At 38.0% G+C, this 20,043-nt stretch overlaps 1 protein-coding gene across 1 annotated transcript in view; it reads left to right on the forward strand.

Moving 5' to 3' along the window:
- The window catches only part of zda (peptidyl-prolyl cis-trans isomerase zonda), a 184,417-nt gene that overhangs the window by 48,355 nt on the left and 116,019 nt on the right, over positions 1-20,043 (forward strand). Inside the window, exon 3 of the mRNA XM_067145935.2 lies at positions 19,491-19,625. Within this exon, the coding sequence (XP_067002036.2) occupies positions 19,491-19,625 (135 nt within the window). The remainder of the gene's footprint in view (positions 1-19,490; positions 19,626-20,043) is intronic.

Below are 20,043 nucleotides of genomic sequence, written 5' to 3' on the forward strand. Positions count from 1 at the left end.
CAGCTTCAAAGTTCTGCATTAGACTCATTTTAGGGCACATTAAGCAAGCTCAAAATAAATAACAGCCAACCTGGAAGGAGTGAAAGACATGAACATTCACCAATAATTAGAACATTGTCAAGAAGTCGTCATTTTTAAAACACCTTTTAATTGTAAGATAAATAGATATTTTTAGTGTAACGGAGTTGAAACTTTTAACAACTATTCCAATGAATAGATATAGTTTTTTAAGCAGGCTAACTATGTCTTCATCCTGTCTCATTTCATCAACCCATTAACCCCCACATTGTTTTAACATCATTCTAATTTAATTTAATTTATATTCGAATAGTCTTCAAGAGGAACAATGTACCTGAAAATAATGTATTCAGAAACTTAGCGATTCACCTAAGCTTAAACAACAGCTGTAAATGTTCTCAAGTGAGAACGAAACATGTACTGTTTATAATTAATAATTTGCTAAAAAGCAAATAAAAAGTATCAAAAAGGTGGAAGATTTTCAATTATTGTAAGTCTCTATGATTCCTACTGGCGTCATTGTAATGACCTATGTTGATTTCAGTTGGGAAAACCACTAAGGCAGTCCTGAGGATGTAAAAAGGCAGGTGGAGAGTGAGAGTCTGCCATTATAATGGAAATTCCCCAACCTGATTGTGACTGATGGTAGGCGAGAGGGCCTAACATGACAATGAAGATCCTCTAACCCAGTCTTTACATAAAAAAAGGCATTTGGTGCTTGCCTATCGCGTTTCTAGGGTAATGTTAAGAGCTATGCAATTTAATACAAACTTGCAACGTGTGCACTACCTAACCTAGAATACTGTATACAATGTAGAATTCCGTCGTGAAGCACAGGTTCATCAGCTAGAGGTAAATATAAATGTAAACAGCCTATGTGATGGGTTTAAAGCTTTTGTTGAGGAGTTTGAAAACAGGTAAGTTATGTATCTTTAAAAGTGGTAAGGAATGGTAAGGACCCATTATATTATAATAGGGAATAAAGAGATTAAGAAAGAGGAGCAAATTAAAAATAGATTTAGGAATGATTGCAGGAGTAAGGATGGAAGGAGCTTACTAGGAAATTCAAATTAGCAAAACGTCAGCTAAGGATAACGTACAGGAATAGGCAGCCATATGGATTTTAGGGAACAATGTAAGGCGGAAACAGGTTACAGGAAGGACATTCCAGGATTCATTAATGAACTAGGAGAGTGTATATGTAAGGACTTAAGGCAAAAGTATTCAGTCAGCAGCATGTAAAGGTAGTTGGATATAAGGATGATGTCAAGATAGAAAAGGCAACTGGTACTGACGAATTACTAACATTTACCTTGGCCTATGATAATAAAGACATTTACAAACATATACAAAAGTTGAAAGGCATCTAGGATTGATAAGATTTCTGGGGATATATTAATTCTATGGGTTGGGATATAGTGCCATTATCTGAAATACTTACTTGATTACAGTTTGCATGAAGGAGAGATTACCAAATGAATGAAGAGTTGCAATAGTAGCCCCAGTGTACAATGAAGGTGTGATAAACATAAAGCAGATAATTACAGGCCAATCATTGAATGACTACTGATGTGCATTTAAGGCAGTCGCCCAGGTGGCAGATTCCCTATCTGTTGTTTTCCTAGCCTTTTCTTAAATAATCGCAAAGAAATTGGAAAATTATTGAACATTTCCCTTGGTAAGTTATTCCAATCCCTAACTCTCCTTCTTATAAACGAATATTTGCCCCAATTTGTCCTATTGAATTCCAACTTTATCTTCATATTTTGATCTTTCCTACTTTTAAAGACACCACTCAAACTTATTTGTCTACTGATGTCTTCCCACGCCATCTCTCCACTGACAGCTCGGAACATTCCACTTATGCGATACAATTCCTTTAGTTTTGTCAGTTGCCACAAGGAAAATGAAGTTTATAACCTGCAACATTTCACTTAATCAAGCAGCTCGTCTCCTTTCTCCCAAGTCTTTCCAGCCCAAACTTTGCAACATTTTTGTAACGCTACTCTTTTGTCGGAAATCACCCAGAACAAATCGAGCTGCTTTTCTTTGGATTTTTTCCAGTTCTTGAATCAAGTAATCTAGTTGGGGTCTTATCAGAGACGTATATGCCTTCTCCTTTACATCCTTACTACAACCCCTAAATACCCTCATAACCATGTGCAGAGATCTGTACCCTTTATAACAATCATATTTGTGTGATTACCCCAATGAAGGTCTTTTCTTATATTAACACCTATGTACTTACAGTACAATGATCCCCAAAAGGAACTTTCACTGAGAGGACTTTTCCTATTTGTGAAACTCACAACCTGACTTTTAACCCCGTTTATCATCATACCATTGCCCACCGTCCATCTCACAACACTATCGAGGTCACCCTGCAACCGCTCACAATCTTGTAACTTATTTATTACTTTGTACAAAATAACATCATCTGCAAACAGCCTTATCTCTGATTCCACTTCTTTACACGTCATTGATATATACAGTTGACTTTCGATAATTTGACACTCGTTAATTTGAATCTCTCGATAATTTGATGTTTTCTCCTTGCCCTTTGAAAAATACTCGATAAATTGAAAAAAATCAATGTTATTTGGTCCGCTCGGTAATTTTAAGTTGTAGGAATGGCATCTTGCTCGCCGACATTCTATAATTTGAAGTCGGGCTTCCCTACTCTCCATAATTTGAAGTCGATGATTACAGTATATATTGTTATCGTGCACAGCCCTGTCGTTTGTTTACATCAATAATGAGATGTATGAGTGAGTTTGCAGTCATGAGTCTTCTTTCAAACGTTAAAATGTGGTACAGTATGTTAATGTTTGATTTGTGCAATTTTTAAGCATCACAATGAGTTCAAGAAAGAACAAGTGTCTTTCCATAAGTGAAAAAAAGCGTGTGATTCAAGCTGTGGAGGATGGACAATTAAAAAAACATGTCGCCAAACAGTTTGGTATTTTACCATCAACATTGTCGATGATTTTGAAAAATAAAGATCGCGTCACTGAAAGTGCCTTAAGTGCGAGTAGAAAAAGGTCACGTGAGGGTGAATTTCCCTGTCTTGATGAGTGCTTGCTTAAGTGGATTCGTCAGTGTAGAGGACAAAACGTTCCCCTGGGCGGTTTCATGTTGAAGGAAAAAGCCAAGTCTTTTGCGCAGTCTCTCGGGATTAAAGGATTTGCAGCAAGTGAGGGGTGGCTTTCAAATTTCAAAAACCGACACTCCATCACATTTAAAAAGATCTGTGGAGAGAGTGCCAGCGTGGATAGTTCCATTTGTTCCGAATGGATTGACGAACTAAATAAACTTTTGAATGGCTATGACCCAAGGAACATATTCTACACAGACGAAACCGGGCTTTTTTATAAATGTCTTCCTGATCGCACCCTGACGTTCAAAGACGAGAAGTGTCATGGAGGGAAACTGAGCAAGGAAAGAATAACTGTCCTTCTAGCATGTAACATGGACGGATCTCAAAAGTTGAAACCACTCATTATAGGGAAATCTGCCAAACCACGCTGCTTCAAACGAATAAAATCGTTGCCCACAGCTTATCGGTCAAACAAAAAGGCATGGATGAGGACAGAGTTGTTTAATGAATGGCTGACCTCGGTTAACAGTGACATGAAAAAGGAAAAGCGCAAAATCTTGCTGTTTTTGGACCACTGCACCGTGCATAATAACCCAGGTTTGGCACAAGTTGGTTTTGATCATAGTAGTTACCGAGTTCTTCTATGGCAGCTTTCAGGGTGCATTCTATCGCTTCAAAATTATCTGACTGGACAGCGAGAGCAATGTCATCAGCATAGATGAAACTCTTGGTGTCTTGAGGGTGTGGCTGATCATTTGTGTATATATTAAATAACAAAGGCGCCAGTACACTTTCTTGAGGCAAGCCGTTCTTTTGAGTTCGCCAACGACTTCGCTGATCCTGAAATTCAACAAAGAATCTGCTGTTATGAAGAAGTGTAGCTACCAGTTGTGTTAACTCAAGATCTTTAGTGAGACTGTGAAATGTTTTTAACAGGAGTCTATGGTTTACCGTGTCATACGCCGCTGTGAGATCAACAAATGTGATGCCTGTGATTTTTTAAAACTCAAAGCCATCTTCAGTGTGCTGACTTAGATGCAAAATCTGGGAGGTGCAGTTTCTTCCAGGTCTAAATCCGGACTGCTGTGGAATAAGAAGTGGGTCAATAACTTCAGTAAGGCAATTCAGAATCATTTGCTCCGTGATTTTATACAACTTTTTGGATCTTCAGGGTTTTTGCCTGGTTTTAGGATTGCAGTCACCCGTGCCTTCCACCAAATCTTTGGGATGTTGGATGATGCTAGGCATTTGTTGAATAATTTCACGAGCCACAACTTTTTTCCAGAACCGAAGTGCTTTATTTGCTCAGTGCAGATATCGTCCAAACCTGCAGCTTTACCACTTTTGCACATTGTAATACCAGTTTCTAATTGAGTGAGATTAAATGGTCTGGCTAAAGTTCTGATAGTCTCAGATTCCCCGGTCACAATTTTTGACTCTGATTTCCTAATAGTTGCTATAATCGATCAGCTTCAGTGTCCGTATTGATAATTTAAGCACACAAGTATGAAGGATGAGTTTTCCACCTAATCAATACTGTAATTTTTACCTACATGTGTTCCTAATAGTTGATCGTGATTTGCCATTATTAAGCAACTGTGAAGCAATATGATTGGCTGTGACATTAGCATGGACTGAGCATTTAGTTGGGTCACTGTTCAGTTTTTTCAGAAGCCTCCAAGCGTTTTGACTATTAACTGAGAAATCTGTTTCCTCCATCAATTTCAACAAAGTTTTCCTTTTGTTGTCTGAGATTGAAGAGAGTAAGTCATGTCCGGCCGAAATTGTCTCTTTGCTGAAAGGTTCACTTCAAAGAGGGCAAGGTACTTCTCTAGGTAGACTTTTGCATCAGCAGTTAAACCTTGGGAGTAATGTGTTCTGCAACCTGTGGATATTGATAAACGTGAGGCTCTCGATACTGTATCAACAAGTGTCGTATGATTCTGGCTCTGGAGGAATCTCCCTTATGAAGCTGTCAAGTGTATTGCTAAATTTTTCCCAATAAGCCTTTTTGAAGTTAAACCTTCTCTGAAAAGGTACTGTAATCGGTCGTGTTACAGTGGTTATTTGGCACATAATAGGGTGATGTTGAGAGTTGGGTAGGGGAGAACAGACTGATTTGGGACACTGCTGAGATACATGTTCACTGGCAAAAATAAGGTCTGGATTGTAACCACGTTTCCATCGACCACTGTTGAAACTTGGTGGAAGCTTACTGTCGTGTATAAGGTTAAGTTGGAAATTATCAGCCAACAGCAATACAGCATCCCCATTTCCATCATCATGTGCATAACCGCAAACTGTACTATGACTGTAGAAATCACCAACTACAAATTTCATAGTTTGCTTACAAAAGTTATCAGGGGGCATAAAGGAAGAATCAATACTTGGTGGCTTGTACACTGATGAGATAGTGCAATTACTAAGCTCAACTGTTATTTCAATGTTATTGTGATCTGTTACAGATGTTGACATGACCTGAATGTCAGGATGAACAAATATTGCTCTTCCGTACTGACTATGTGGTCTTTTAGCCACAAGTCATAAACCAGCAGTTTTGGGACGTTGTTGATGGTCACTTCTGTGCGTTTTCCTGAATACAAAGCACGTCACAGTTATTAGCTTGACAGAGTTGACCCAATAGTTCCTCTTCAGATGATGATAGACCTTCTACGTTATGGCATAATATAGTTGTTTTTCCCAGAAGTACTAGATGTTCAGGTGTAACCGATGCTTATAAAAGTAACTAAACCTTATAATCTCCATATTTATATACACTGGAGAGACGACGCTGACGACGTCAACAATAACAAAAGGAAACAAAATGCATTACGAACAAATTTTACTGTAGAGTTTTTAAAATGCCACCAAATTAATTTTTTATACATTGCTATTTTCAGAGTACATTCCAAAAATATTGTTTTTTCTCAGACTGGAATTTAGCAGTTACGATTTGAAGATGTTAGGGGCCTACACATTTGTTTTCATCACCCTGGCGACTGGGCACCTGGGATTAGTCTGACCCTGCTGAATTCATTAAGACTGAGGTCCCACAGGGCAGTATTTTGGACCTTCGTGTTATTTTTAACATATATAAATGATATGAGTAAAGGAATGGAATCACAAAGGCTATTATGATGTCCTCAATAGAGTAGTAAATGAGTTGCAAGATGTGAGGGACTTCAAGGGGACCTAAAGAATATTGATCAACAGCAGACAATGGTATGATGGTAAACGGGAAGAAAGTTCAGGTTGTAAGTTTTACCAAGAGGAAAGTCTTTTGTTTTGATTACTGTAATAATGGGGTGATTGTACCTCACAGGGTATCTAGATGTTTTTTTTTTGCTATTTGTTTTACGTCGCACCGACACAGATATGTCTTATGGCGACGATGGGATGGGAAAGGCCTAGGAAGTGGAAGGAAGCGGCCGTGGCCTTAATTAAGGTACAGCCCCGGCATTTGCCTGGTATGAAAATGGGAAACCACGGAAAACCCATTTTCAATATCTAGATGTTAATATAAAGAATGATGTCGGTTTTACCCTTGTTCTTGTTTTGGAAATATTCGTCCAATAGCAGTGTTATAAGAAGCGGTAGGCCTAGGGGCTGGATAATGAGGCACGTTAAATAAGATATGGCCAAAACTTTATTTTACAAATAAAACAAGTTGCATTCCTCCGTTTTCACAAAATTGAAGTTATTTAACATATTTAAGTAATACTAAGAACCAGCCCTCATAAACAGGTACCGTACAGTTTCCAACAAATGAAAGGTTTCTTACTCCGAACAGCTAGAGCATACCCTGGCTATCTGACTTTAAACATTACAACTTAAAACACACACCCAAATAAGCGGAGAACACTAAACAAATTTAATGCCAAAGGGAAACCAGAGTTTGCACCGAACTAGTTAATAGCCTCCGTATTTCGAACATCAGTTGTCCAAGGCATGATAAGAAATGCCCTCAAATGAATTTACAACAGAATAAACATACAACGCTAAATACAACCTTGAAAACTTATACGACTTAGCAGAGGCTTATTCCTCTACATACCGAGCTCGATAGCTGCAGTCGCTTAAGTGCGGCCAGTATCCAGTATTCGGGAGATAGTAGGTTCGAACCCCACTATCGGCAGCCCTGAAGATGTTTTTCCGTGGTTTCCCATTTTCACACTAGGCACATGCTGGGGCTGTACCTTAATTAAGGCCATGGCCGCTTCCTTCCCACTCCTAGCCCTTTCCTGTCCCATCGTCGCCACAAGACCTATCTGTGTCAGTGCAACGTAAAACAAAAAAAAAACAAAAAAAAATTCCTCTACATAAGGAGGTTTCAGATCGCCCATAGTACAGGCATTTCCCTGAAGGGGAAAACATTATTACCAAATAATACAAACTATTCCTAAACACCAGCGGGTCCACACCCTTAGAGCTCTCAAAGAGAAGCTAAAACGTTACAAATTTACAATGGATCCATGTTAATAAAAGGCGTTTTCTAATACCTCAGGCCTATCCCATACGTAGACATTCCAATGAAGGAAACAAAGTCCCACTCTCTTACCTTCATGCTGCGTGACCGGGGACGAAGGGCCAGAGAAAAGAGCCCGAGAAGGGAGCTCACAGCTCAAGTGCCAGCAGGCAGTTGCATGAGGCAGAGTCTCCACCGCAAGTCGCGGCCAAGGACAAGTCTGACTCAACTCCTCAATGGGGCGAGGAGGGAGGGGAAGGGTCGTGAAGTGAAGAGAGGGGGACCTTGATTCAAAGGGCGGCGCTTCATAGCGAGAACCTTCTCAATTTCTCTGAAGCCATGCGGGGGGGAACAAGAGTAAGATTTATTATTTTAAGGGGAAACCCATAGCAGAATAAAGAATACATTTAAAATACATGCAACAAGACACAATACACAAGACAGCTTGCAAAGCATTATAAGGCACATACAGTACAACAAACAAATGATGGCAGGGGAGAGTAAAAGTTTTTCATGGCACAGATCCTCCCCTCCTTAAAAACCAACGTCTGTAAAAGTTCAAAATTAAACAGCAATATCCAACTACAATACAGTCCTTAAGATGAGTAGGAAAAGCTTCCATAATCTACTCCTTCACGGAGCGGACTGATACACAGTTCACAGGTCGAGCACAGACTCTGAAAGGAAGGAAACCTTCCCACATAGTAAGTTCATGCAAGGAGCTCCAGCAAACTTGCAGATTAATTTTTGGTGTGAGAATTTCCACTTGGTCCTCCATATAAACAAAGATACAGGTAGGCGGATAGCCAAGGGGAATAGTGCTCCGCCAAACGAATAAAGTTGGAATGAACAGGCTCCAAACTTGTTGTCGTCTATAACAGGCCGAAACAATCGGCTATCAGGATGCACGAAGTACCAAGACTCCACCGAGGGGCCCTCCCAGAGAGCTTAAGCAACAGGATTCTCCAGATGGCTAGAACGACAAACACAGAGCCGACAGAAGTTTGTAACAATTTCCACTCTCAAGAAGGACCGGGGAAGGGTCGACAACGCCAGGCCGCAGGTATGCCCCAGCACCAGTGTGAAGGTAAGGCAGGTAGCAAGCAAGGGGCGGGGGTGTGTGATCGGAGCGGACGTGAGGTAGAAGAAGAACAAAACATACTAATCAATAAAATACACTGTACCATAGAAAGTTGTAATTCCATAAGAGTTCAGCACTCAGAGAAAGAAACCCTCCTCAAATAAAATAGAAGAAAGGCAAAGAGCTTCCCATCAAGACAGCACCGAGAACTTAGGCAGGCTTGACCTGAGAGAGGTGCACACTAAACAAGAGCAAGATTTATTATTTTAAGGGGAAACCCATAGCAGAATAAAGAATACATTTAAAATATGTGCAACAAGTACACAATACACAAGACAGCTTGCAAGCATTATAAGGCACATTCAGTAGAACAAACAAATGATGGCAGGCGAGAGTAAAAGTTTTTCATGGCACAGTTCTTCTTATTTTTGATTTATTTTGGGATAGTCTGATGAGCTTTTTAAACGGGTTGGTTAGTTTTCCTTTAATTTTCCGTTATGTAATTTACTTTTACATGAACGGCTTTCATGGAACTATATTAGTAGTTTTTATTACCGTATTTACGCAAATAATTCCCGCTGCCGAATAATCCCCACTTCCCTAATTTTAGGAAGGATTGTTTTGAAAAAATGAAATGAAATAAAATTCCTTCCATCAAGAGTAATGTAGGCATAAACAAACATTTCATATCACTCCGCGATGTCCACACGTCTTTACGCAAATATGAATGTATAAATTTACGGATATAACTGCTTTAAAAGAAATAAGTTTCATAATGATAGATCCGTATTGAACTGTGATTACAATAGAGTAAAATAATATATTATTATTGGTCCACCTTTTCAATACAAAATGAAAATTACATAGGGACTAGTTTCGACCTAGTAATAGGTCATCATCAGCCTGAAGTAAGTCAAAGATCGAAGAAAACATAAACAATGTAAACACAAGTACAGTCTCTTTAAAGGTACATACCAAGTGGGAAGTTGAGTAGAGATATATTAAAAATAATAACTCATCCAAATTGACGAAGCACTGAGCGGAATTTATGTAAAGTTCGGTTCGCCGTATATTATAAAGGACCACTGTGCACTAAATGATGCAATAACGAAGAATAGTAGGTTGAATGCTGGCTTCTTCTTAGCTGTTGTATAATCGAAGAAGATTACGTCGTATTTTATAAGGTATTGATAGACGTCAAAATATATGGATGTTGGAAGGCTCTTCAGTTTTTTTGATCATGGCAATAGTTGCGTGTGGAGGCTTAGGAAACCAGAGAAGCGTTATATTATGTTAAAAAATAGAGATCCTTAAAAAAGTTCCGTGCGTCGTATAAATTGTGGAAATGGAAATCGAAAAAACTTGGTTCTTAAGCGATAATGTTGTTCATTCAGAGATCGATTGAAAATAAAGAATCGTAACATAGTCTTCTCAAGATGTTCATAAACCAGAATTAATAGACGATGCGAAGTGTGATGCTAGGAGAAAGCTCTTCTGCTTCTGGAATCTTGAAGGACGATGGATGTTTCACGAGGCGGAGCAACATATATGGAGTTAAATAAAGGTGGAAATAAATTCGCAGTTCAATGCGGACCATAAATTTGATTCTGAATAAAAGACAGTAAGTTTTTTTTTAAATATGTCAAAAGGAAAACTCAAGCGTGATGTGATGAGCTGAAGAGAGAAACGGAGGTAGGAAAGGATCAAAGAAAATTTTGAGGAGGTGAGGGAAGAAAAATGAAGGCAGAAGATTTTTTTGTAGCTGAAGAGTGAAACGGAGGTAGGTAAGGATGAAAGAGAGAAACGAAGGTAGGTAAGGATCAAAGGATTTTTTTAGCTGAAGAGAGAAACGAAGGTAGGTAAGGATCAAAGGATTTTTTTTTGAGGTGAAGGAAGGAAAATAAAGGTCTGAGATTTTTTTTTTAAGGTGGGGCTGAGGGATGTGGGAATATGGAAGAATGATTAAGAAAAGTGCTAAAAATAGAATGAACAATCGGACCTTTAATATTAGATTTTGATTGTCTGAAAAGTTGAATTAGCAGGTCAAAAAGAATGTTTGATTTTTCGGAAATGTCATTGAGATTGAAATTGGGATTGAAATATTGGTCTAAATTTATAAAGCAATTCTCTGTTATGTTAAGGAGGGGTCCTTTATTCAAAATTTTGAGAATTGTCATATCTTGTTTAATGTCAGTAAATTTATGATTACAATCATTCATGTGCTGACCAACTGCAGAAAATTTATTGTGTTTTTGGGCATTGACATGTTCAAGGTATCGTATTTTAAAGTTTCTTCCTGTTTGTCCGATATAAGAAGAATTGCAGCTGTTGCATTTGAACCTATATACACCAGATTTTGAAAAAGGATCAGTTCTATTAATAGATGATGAGTTGTGTAAGACATTAGCGTTATTATTGCTGGTTTTGAAGGAGATTTTAACATCATGTTTTTTAAAAACGTTAGTGACCTTGTAAATATTTTTATTGAACGTGAAGGTAGAAAATGAAGAAATTTTTGGTTTTTCTTTTTTCAGAGTGGTTAAAGGACGATGTTTGTATTTATTAATAATACTTTCAATGAAAGAACTATTGTAACCATTGAGTTTTGCGATCATACGGATATTGTTCAATTCTTTTTTAAGATCACATTCTGACATTGGGACCGTATAGGCTCGATGAACCATACTATTATAAGCAGCTCTTTTATGGACATATTTGAGATGATAAAAATACATTATCACTGCTATAAAATATATTTGCCATGAAAATTAGCAAGTGGCCTAGGTATTTCATTATTCTGAACTAGTAATAGGATCGATTCCCTGTAGATCGGAAGATTCGTTCTCTTTTGCATCACTGGAATTCTCTCCTAAACTACTTACAAATTCGTCACACTACACGTCTAAAACACTTTTCACACGCAGTCTCTTTTTACTCGGATATTAACACGACCGATGGTGCATAATTCTTTTCGTGAAATGTAAACACTTGAAAAAGACACACCGGCGAACACTGATGTTAGTTTTGTGATACAGTAAAACCTCGTTAATTCTAACTCTTTGGGACGCAAAAATCTGACTTTGAATGAAATGATTTAAAATTAACTGCCAACTCGTGGTTCAGAAATGCTTATCCTTGCCGTGTCACAAAATATTCAAGACACGTTACTGCATGCAACTAACATTGATTCACAGTTTAAACCTTTCAAATGCCACGGAAATATTCTAAAATATATCCAACAAGGTGCATTTACAATATTCAAATAATGCTCTTGGATAATTTCAGTTGCAAACAAAACCTCACTCAATGAAAGAAAAAAAGAAACTTGATTCAAAGACGAGGACAAATTATGCTGGCTCCCCTATGCACGTGCTTTATTTTTTGGATTACTGTACTGTTTGCATTTTTAGATGCCTTGAACTTGCACGGGAAGTACCCGACGCCCTTGAAACATCGTGGCTTCTCGAGCTTTCCTGTGGCGATGGGAGGAAGTATTTTGCGTCCTTCTGCATTGCAACACAGTACAGTGACTGCATCTCCTTTACAAACGTCCGCTTTGGCTAGGCATTAAAAAAAAATGCAGTTTCATTGGCATTGACAGTATTGTTCGGTGTGTACGAATTGATTATAATCATGAGGCACGCTTTTTCGCTAAATGTCGGCATCGCCAATGTTCGCGGATTCTGCTTCTCCGCACACTACCTGTTGCCTGATATTGTTGCGTTCTTTCAAACGCTGAATACAAAAGAGTTACGATTTCACTCGAACTTAGGAACTGTGAAACACACTGCCGACACACCAAAGTGCAAGAAAGTGTGGAAGGCTACTGCTGTACGTCCCAGAAGATGCATTTTATCATGAGACGGAGAAATTTTGAATTTAAATTACTCTGTATAATACTATTTAAAAAATGTAAATTCAGTTCAAATTAAAAGTCTGAATTGTTTTTTGTTTAAAAATGACATATGGGGGGAAGGCAGTTTTCTTCCATCTGCGGTTACGCAAAGCATAACTATACATCCAATATCGAAAACTTGCCAACCTTGACGCAAATAAAACCCGCACCTCAATTTCGTGCTTTGATTTTTAGAAAAAGATATGAGGGGATTATTCGCATAAATACGGTATTATAAAGGGGCAGTCTAAGTAGCTTTTACAGATAGTTTAGTTTTCCTTTAATTTTCCATTATGTAATTTATGTTTACATGAATGGCTTTCGTGGAACTGTATTCGGAATTATTATTATTTTTATTTATTAGCAAGTCCTTGTAAGATGTTATATTTAGTGATAAAAGATAATCTATTTGAAGGTTGTCTCCAGTGCAGAGGACGATGCGCAAGTTCAGATAACTTACTACAGATAAGAATATCCTAACCAACATTCCAGACATTTAAGTCAGACTTTGCCTTCTGTAAAAAGTACATGGGAAATAGAAAAGAGTTTGGAAGTGAAAGCTTTATATTAGAGGTGAGATATTGACCAGGTCCAAAAGAAGTGTAAATAGGGTTAAGAGAAGAAACAGTAGACTGAGCAGCGGCAAGCCTAGTCGGGAATAAAAAAAATAAAAACTAAATAAAAACGGGTGAACCTGTCCATGGGTACAAGTACAAAATCTGAGCGATGTGGTCCAAGGCCTCCTTTATAGATACTTCAGTGAGGAGTGAGAGCACGTCAAAGCTGACAAGCAGGTCCTCGGCTTTTACGTATATGTTCTTCAGCTTTTCTGTGAAGCGACCTGAATCTGTGATGTGTTACTGTGTGCCACCAATGTAAGGTTGTAGTAATAAAGTGGCCAGATGTTTTGCAATAGTGTATTTCGGTGATCCAATAGAATTTACGATGGGCCATAGAGGTACATTGTCCTTTTCAGTCTCGGAGGTAGAACTTCACTTTTTGAGGTTTTCCTCTTCACATTGTCTGGCAGTGATCAGGCATTGATGAAGAACATACAGTAAAGTACCTGTAAAGAGGCCCGAGGACATCACCAAGTCGTCCTCTGAGGCCAGTGATTGCAAATTTCTTTATGGAAAAGTTTGAGTAAACACACCACTGAAACCTAAGGTGTGGCTTCGCTACGTAGATGACACCTTTGGAATCGGGAGCCACAGAGAGGAACAACTACAGCATCTGAATAGTATTAACACCAATATTCAGTTCACCACAGAGACAGAAAATGAAGGAAAACTCCCTTTCCTCGATGTTCTGGTAGTGAAGACTGCCGATTTAAACTTGGGACACACAATGTACTGCAAGCCGACCCATACAGACCTCTATCTTCAGAAGATGTCCAGCCACAACCCATGACAAAAATGCGGAGTGATTAAGACTCTAGCTGACCGTACAATGGGAATCTGTCAATCGCAGCATTTAGACGAGGAGCTCAGTCCCCTCAATATGGCCCTACTCGAAAACGTGTACAGCCATAAAGATATCCAGCAAGCAGTCCATCCTAGACGCCAGACAACCAGGGAGAAAGAAGACTAGCGGCCGGCAGCTAAAACCTTTTTGCCGTATATAGAGAAGGTAATTGACAGTATCGGGAGGCTACTGGAGTCCCACAGGGTAAAAACCGTACATAGCCCAATGAAGGAAATCCAGGAACTACTAAGGTCCGCTAAAGACACGCCATTCTCTTTCCACAGCAGGTGTCTACAAGGTCCCATACGAGCTACAGCCAGGTGTAACGCAGCATTGCCACAGGACTGAAGGAGCACAACAGCCACAGCCAGCTGAGACAAGCAGACAGGTCATCAGTCGCTGAACACTCACCTGACATTCAGTACAGCAACATCAAAGTACTGTCAACTACTACTGTCTTATTACACCCAGCTACAAAGGGGAACCATTGAAATTCTGAAGCACACCAACACTTTCAACCATAAGGAGGAATCTGAATGGGTTAACAAAGCCTGGTTTCTAGTCTTGAAAGCTTTAAATCCTGGAGGACATGATGGCGCAGTAGACCAGATCAGAAAAAAAAACGGGTAATCAGATGCCTGTCTCGGCCAACGCAGGTCGACGAACATTGGGCTTCTTAATGCTTCAGTTATTGGCTGAAGAAGAGCCAATCAGTGACCGCCCCTCCAGCATGGCGGACCAATTGGTGAGCAGCGCACCATAGCCTCCGCTATATAATGGGGTGGAATTAAAACACAACTACATTCCACTGTGAGCTTTGTAGCTATCGAAGTCGGTCGGAACCCTTGATAATTACAAGTAATGAAAATCATTTTTGTCCGTATTGAAAGTTTCATAAAATGTATATAGGAAAATATTTAATATTTATTTCCACCTATTCAATACAATACAAGATGTTGTCCTTTAAGTTAAAACATTTTTCAAATGTGAGACATGTTTCGCCTCTTACTGTGAGGCATCTTCAGTCACTAATCAAAACCTCATTATTTTTGTCAGACAACACTTCCAAACATTTTACAGTTATTATAAAAATGTTCATGAAATAACTAAAAATCTAATACAATGATAAACTCATGTGTAGTTCACTTGATGAATAGGACGTCATTAGATGGTATAATAGTATAGTACAGATGATGGCTTGAAGCCTTAGTCAATATTAGATTTTAAATACATAGTGGAAGCCATATAAAATCATTTCATTGAAAATATACAATACATTAAAATGATATTAAAATAGTAGATTCTTAGCTGGTATACTTAAAAATGGAGGTATCATGTAATTATAAGTGACAGTTGATGGCTTACAGCCGAAGTCAGAGTTTGAAGTATAAGTAAAATAACTTGCTAATATATAGTAAATGAATATGAAAAAGATTACATTGATGAATATAAAATGTAAAGGAAAAACATTCCAAATGATGGGCAATTGTTATTGACGTTAACGTATATTTGCCCGTCATGTTTAATGGTCAAACAGTTCATAGGTTATTTATAGATTGGTTCAGCGAGAATGTGTTGACACGAAGTTTATAGTTGGCTTAAATTTATTTTAAGTCATCTGATTAAGTTTGTAGAGATGATGATGATGAGGAGCTGTTGTTCTCTACGTTGGTATGATTTTGACACGAAGGTTGAAAGGCTGTTGTTTTCTTATCTGATAGACAATATATTTTCGAAACGTTGATATTGGAAATTTTATAGTATTGAGAATGTTGTGGAAGTTTGATGGGGCTGTTGAAACAATGTTGTGATTGGTTGGTTCTAAATGAAGAAAAAGACTGTATTAATTTTGATAAGAATGAAAAAAAAAAAAAACTTGAGAAGGTTTTGTCAAAGTGTTGATGGAGAGATGATGTTGGTGCTTACCTATGGCATTGTTGGCCCGTTTGACTTGTTGTGTGAATCGTTGTGAGGATACTAGTGGTCGCTAACGTTTTTACTCCTTGTGTTGTACGCATGTTGTCTGTGCGGAGGGGGAAGGGGTTGGAGGGAGCGGGGCTGTAGGCTTGTGATTGGCGCATGGAAAGGAGTTGTGTATAGTGGGGGAAGCGGAGGGGCGTGAAGCATTTATTGGCTTAAGATTGGCCCGTAGAGGTGAGCTACGTAAGTTGGGAGGGGAAGGGGGGGGGGGGGTGTGATGTGTTTGTTGACATGGAAGGAGTGTTTATTGATACTGTATTGAAAATATTGAAGAAATTTTTGTCCTGAAGGTTTACTTTATTAAATAATGTTACTATTTAGTCATATAAAGGGCTTCTATTGTCTATTGGATCATTTAAATTCTTATTAGCATTGAATTTTTGGTTCAAAATTATATATAAATTCTTGAATTCGGTCATGAGTCTACCTTTTTTTAATCTTTTTTAAAATTTGAAGGTCCTGTTCAATTGTAGTATAATTGTGCCCATTGCTGAGTGTTTATTGTGTTTCTGAGCATTGAAATGCTCGGAGTACCTAGTTATGAAACTTCTTCCTGTTTGTCCGATGTATGAGCTGAGACACTCATTACATTTTAATCTATAGATACCGGAGCCTGAGTAATTATTATTTTCAGAATTTACTGTGTTGTGGTTGAGAACATTTTTTGGTTTGAATTTTGAGTTTTGAAAGCTATTTTGATCTCTTGATTTTTTAAGGTATTGGTTATTTGATGTATAATTAGGTTGGTATTATGTAAAGGTTGCGTACTTTGATTTTTCATTTTTTATTGGGGAGAAGTTTGTGGATAGTTTCAATTTAATCTTATTAATTAGTTCGTCTATGATGGAGGGGTTATATCCATTGAAAGAGGCTATTTCTTTTATTGTATTTATTTCTTTTTTTAAATTGATGGTTGAAAGGGGAATTTTTAGAGCTCTGTACACCATACTGTAAAAAGAGGACTGTTTGTGTGATTGTGGATGTAGGGAACTTTGTTTAATAGTTGTAGGTGTGAATGAGGGCTTTCTGTAAATTTGAAAATCAAACTTATTGAAAGTTCGTGTTATTGTGATGTCAAGAAAATTAATAGAGTTGTGGTCCTCGTCCTCTTTAGTGAATTTGATGTTATCTAGATTATTTAAATAAGTTAATATGTTTTCACTGTTGTTGAGATTTTTGTCAATTATTACTAGCGTGTCATCGACGTAGCATAGCCATAGATTTAATCCATTGATGTTTTTATTATTTTGTTGTTTTCGAGGTTATCCATATAAATTTCAGCAAGGATTCCGGATAAAGGGTCTCCCATGGCGAGGCATTCTTGTTTGTATATTTTATCGTTGAAAGTGAAATAGTTGTTTTGTAAGACAAAGTTTAGTACTTTTAAGAGGAGTTCTATTTTGCTTAAACTGTTGTGTTTGGAAAGATTATTTTTTCTTATTTCCATAGTTTTGTTAGCGGGAATGTTTGAATGCATGTTAGTGACGTCGAAAGAGCACAATATGTGATACCAACGTAGAGAACAACAGCTCATCATCATCTCTACAAACTTAATCAGATGACTTAAAATAAATTTAAGCCAACTATAAACTTCGTGTCAACACATTCTCGCTGAACCAATCTATAAATAACCTATGAACTGTTTGACCATTAAACATTACGGGCAAATATACGTTAACGTCAATAACAATTGCCCATCATTTGGAATGTTTTTCCTTTACATTTTATATTCATCAATGTAATCGTTTTCATATTCATTTACTATATATTAGCAAGTTATTTTACTTATACTTCAAACTCTGACTTCGGCTGTAAGCCATCAACTGTCACTTATAATTATATGATACCTCCATTTTTAAGTATACCAGCTAAGAATCTACTATTTTAATATCATTTTAATGTATTGTATATTTTCAATGAAATGATTTTATACGGCTTCCACTATGTATTTAAAATCTAATACTGCCTAAGGCTTCAAGCCATCATCTGTACTATACTACTGTACCATCTAATGACGTCCTATTCATCAAGTGAAGTACACATGAGTTTATCATTATATTAGATTTTTAGTTATTTCATGAACATTTTTATAATAACTGTAAAATGTTTGGAAATGTTGTCTGACAAAAATAATGAGGTTTTGATTAGTTACTGAAGATGCCTCACAGTACGAGGCGAAACATGTCTCACATTTGAAAAATGTTTCAACTTAAAGGCCAACATCTTGTATTGTATTGAATAGGTGGAAATAAATATTAAATATTTTCCTATATACACCCTTGATAATCCCGAACGCAGTCTTCGGTGGAACGTTGGGACCACAGCTTGCAAGCCCAGGAAAGTACAGACACGATTTATAATGCTGGCTGTTGGAAACTTTAACTGTTATATAACTTCTTTACTTAGTTATGGACTCTGGCACTTCAGTATTGATCATTTTTGTTTACAATCTGCTTTACGTTGCACTGATACAGATTGGTTGTATGGTGACATTGGGTTAGGAAAGGGCGAGGAGTGGGAAGGAAGTGGCCGTGGACACAGCCTCAGCATTTGCCTGGTGTGAAATTGGGAAGCCAGTTGGGCTGAATGGCACGGACGGTTCAGGCGCTGGCCTTCTGACCTCAACTTGGCAGGTTTGATCCTGGCTCAGTCCGGTGGTATTTGGAGGTTCTCAAATACGTCGGCCTCGTATCGGCAGGTTTACTGGCATGTCAAAGAACTCCTGCGCGACAAAATTCTGGCACCTTGGAGTCTCCCCAAACTGGAAAAGTAATTCATGGGATGTAAAGCAAATAACATTATTATTGTAATTATTATTCATGTTATTAAAATGGGAAACCACGGAAAAACATCTTCAGGCCTGTAGACGGTGGGCTTTGAACCCACTAGCTCCTCAATGCAAGCTCACAGCTGCACGCCCCTCACCGCATGGCTAACTCGCTTGGTTTAAGTATTAATGTGTGGATACTTACCTTCGTATTACATAAAAGAAGTACCCTTTTATTTGCCACTTTCAGTTTCTCTCTTTTTTTTTTCTTTTTTTTTTTTTTTTTTTTAAAGTTATGCCAAAATCTGGTATCTGATCATGTTAGGTTGCACCTTGTTTTTCATGTTATTCAACTAGATAATTTTTACCCCCCCCCCCCCAACTCCTCCCACACATATGCACACACACATGTGCGCGTGAGCGCACACATTGTTATGCCATTGTCGTTGATTCATTAACTTTCAAAATACAATATTACTCTGTTTCAAAGTGGAATTCTTATACTTACTTTTTTTGACAAATTATCTTGTTGAGGCGAGGAGAGGTGTCTTATATGTGAGTTTAAGTTTTTAAAATTGTCCTTTTCCTAAAAAGCTTAATTTGCAATGAGCTTTATTACGGTAGTCCTACACCTTACATAGAATTCCTGTGCTTGTACATACAAATGTGGGCTTTATTTATCACATCCTACTTCTTCCTCCCCTTCTCACTTGTGTGTTTCAGGTTCTAACGAAAGCAGAAAATAGCTACAGGCCTCAGAATATGCAGTTATGTGAAGTCAATATAGAAGGCTGGCTGGAAGATGGAACTGTGGTGGAGAAATATACAAATTTCAAGTTTCAGCTGGGAGACATGGAAGTAAGTATTAACTATCGGTTTCTGTACTATGAACTGGAGACAGAGGTTGTGGTCCGCATTCCATTGGCAAACCTACTTGCACCTGTATCTGCGTCGATTCTCTCCAAAGAGAAATAGGAACTTGATGTAAGCGTATACATGAAATAATGAAGTGAAATATTCTTGATTGGTGGGAACATGTAAGCTTGCACGCTCCTGGTACTGCAATGCAGAATGTGTTGACTAGTGATAACAGCAACACATTCTGTACTTAGCAGGTTTCTAAGCAACTAACACTTTCTACCTGTCAAGCAAGAGAGTATACATGTCTTCTGATGATGGAGGAATACTATTCTCTGCTAGATACTGTTTGATTCCGGTGACCTTCCCCAGCTTGTGAATATATTCAACAGATGGCAGAATGTTCATGGCTAAGAGA

The sequence above is a fragment of the Anabrus simplex genome, chromosome 4 (assembly GCF_040414725.1).
Source record: "Anabrus simplex isolate iqAnaSimp1 chromosome 4, ASM4041472v1, whole genome shotgun sequence".
Classification (NCBI taxonomy): domain Eukaryota; kingdom Metazoa; phylum Arthropoda; class Insecta; order Orthoptera; family Tettigoniidae; genus Anabrus; species Anabrus simplex.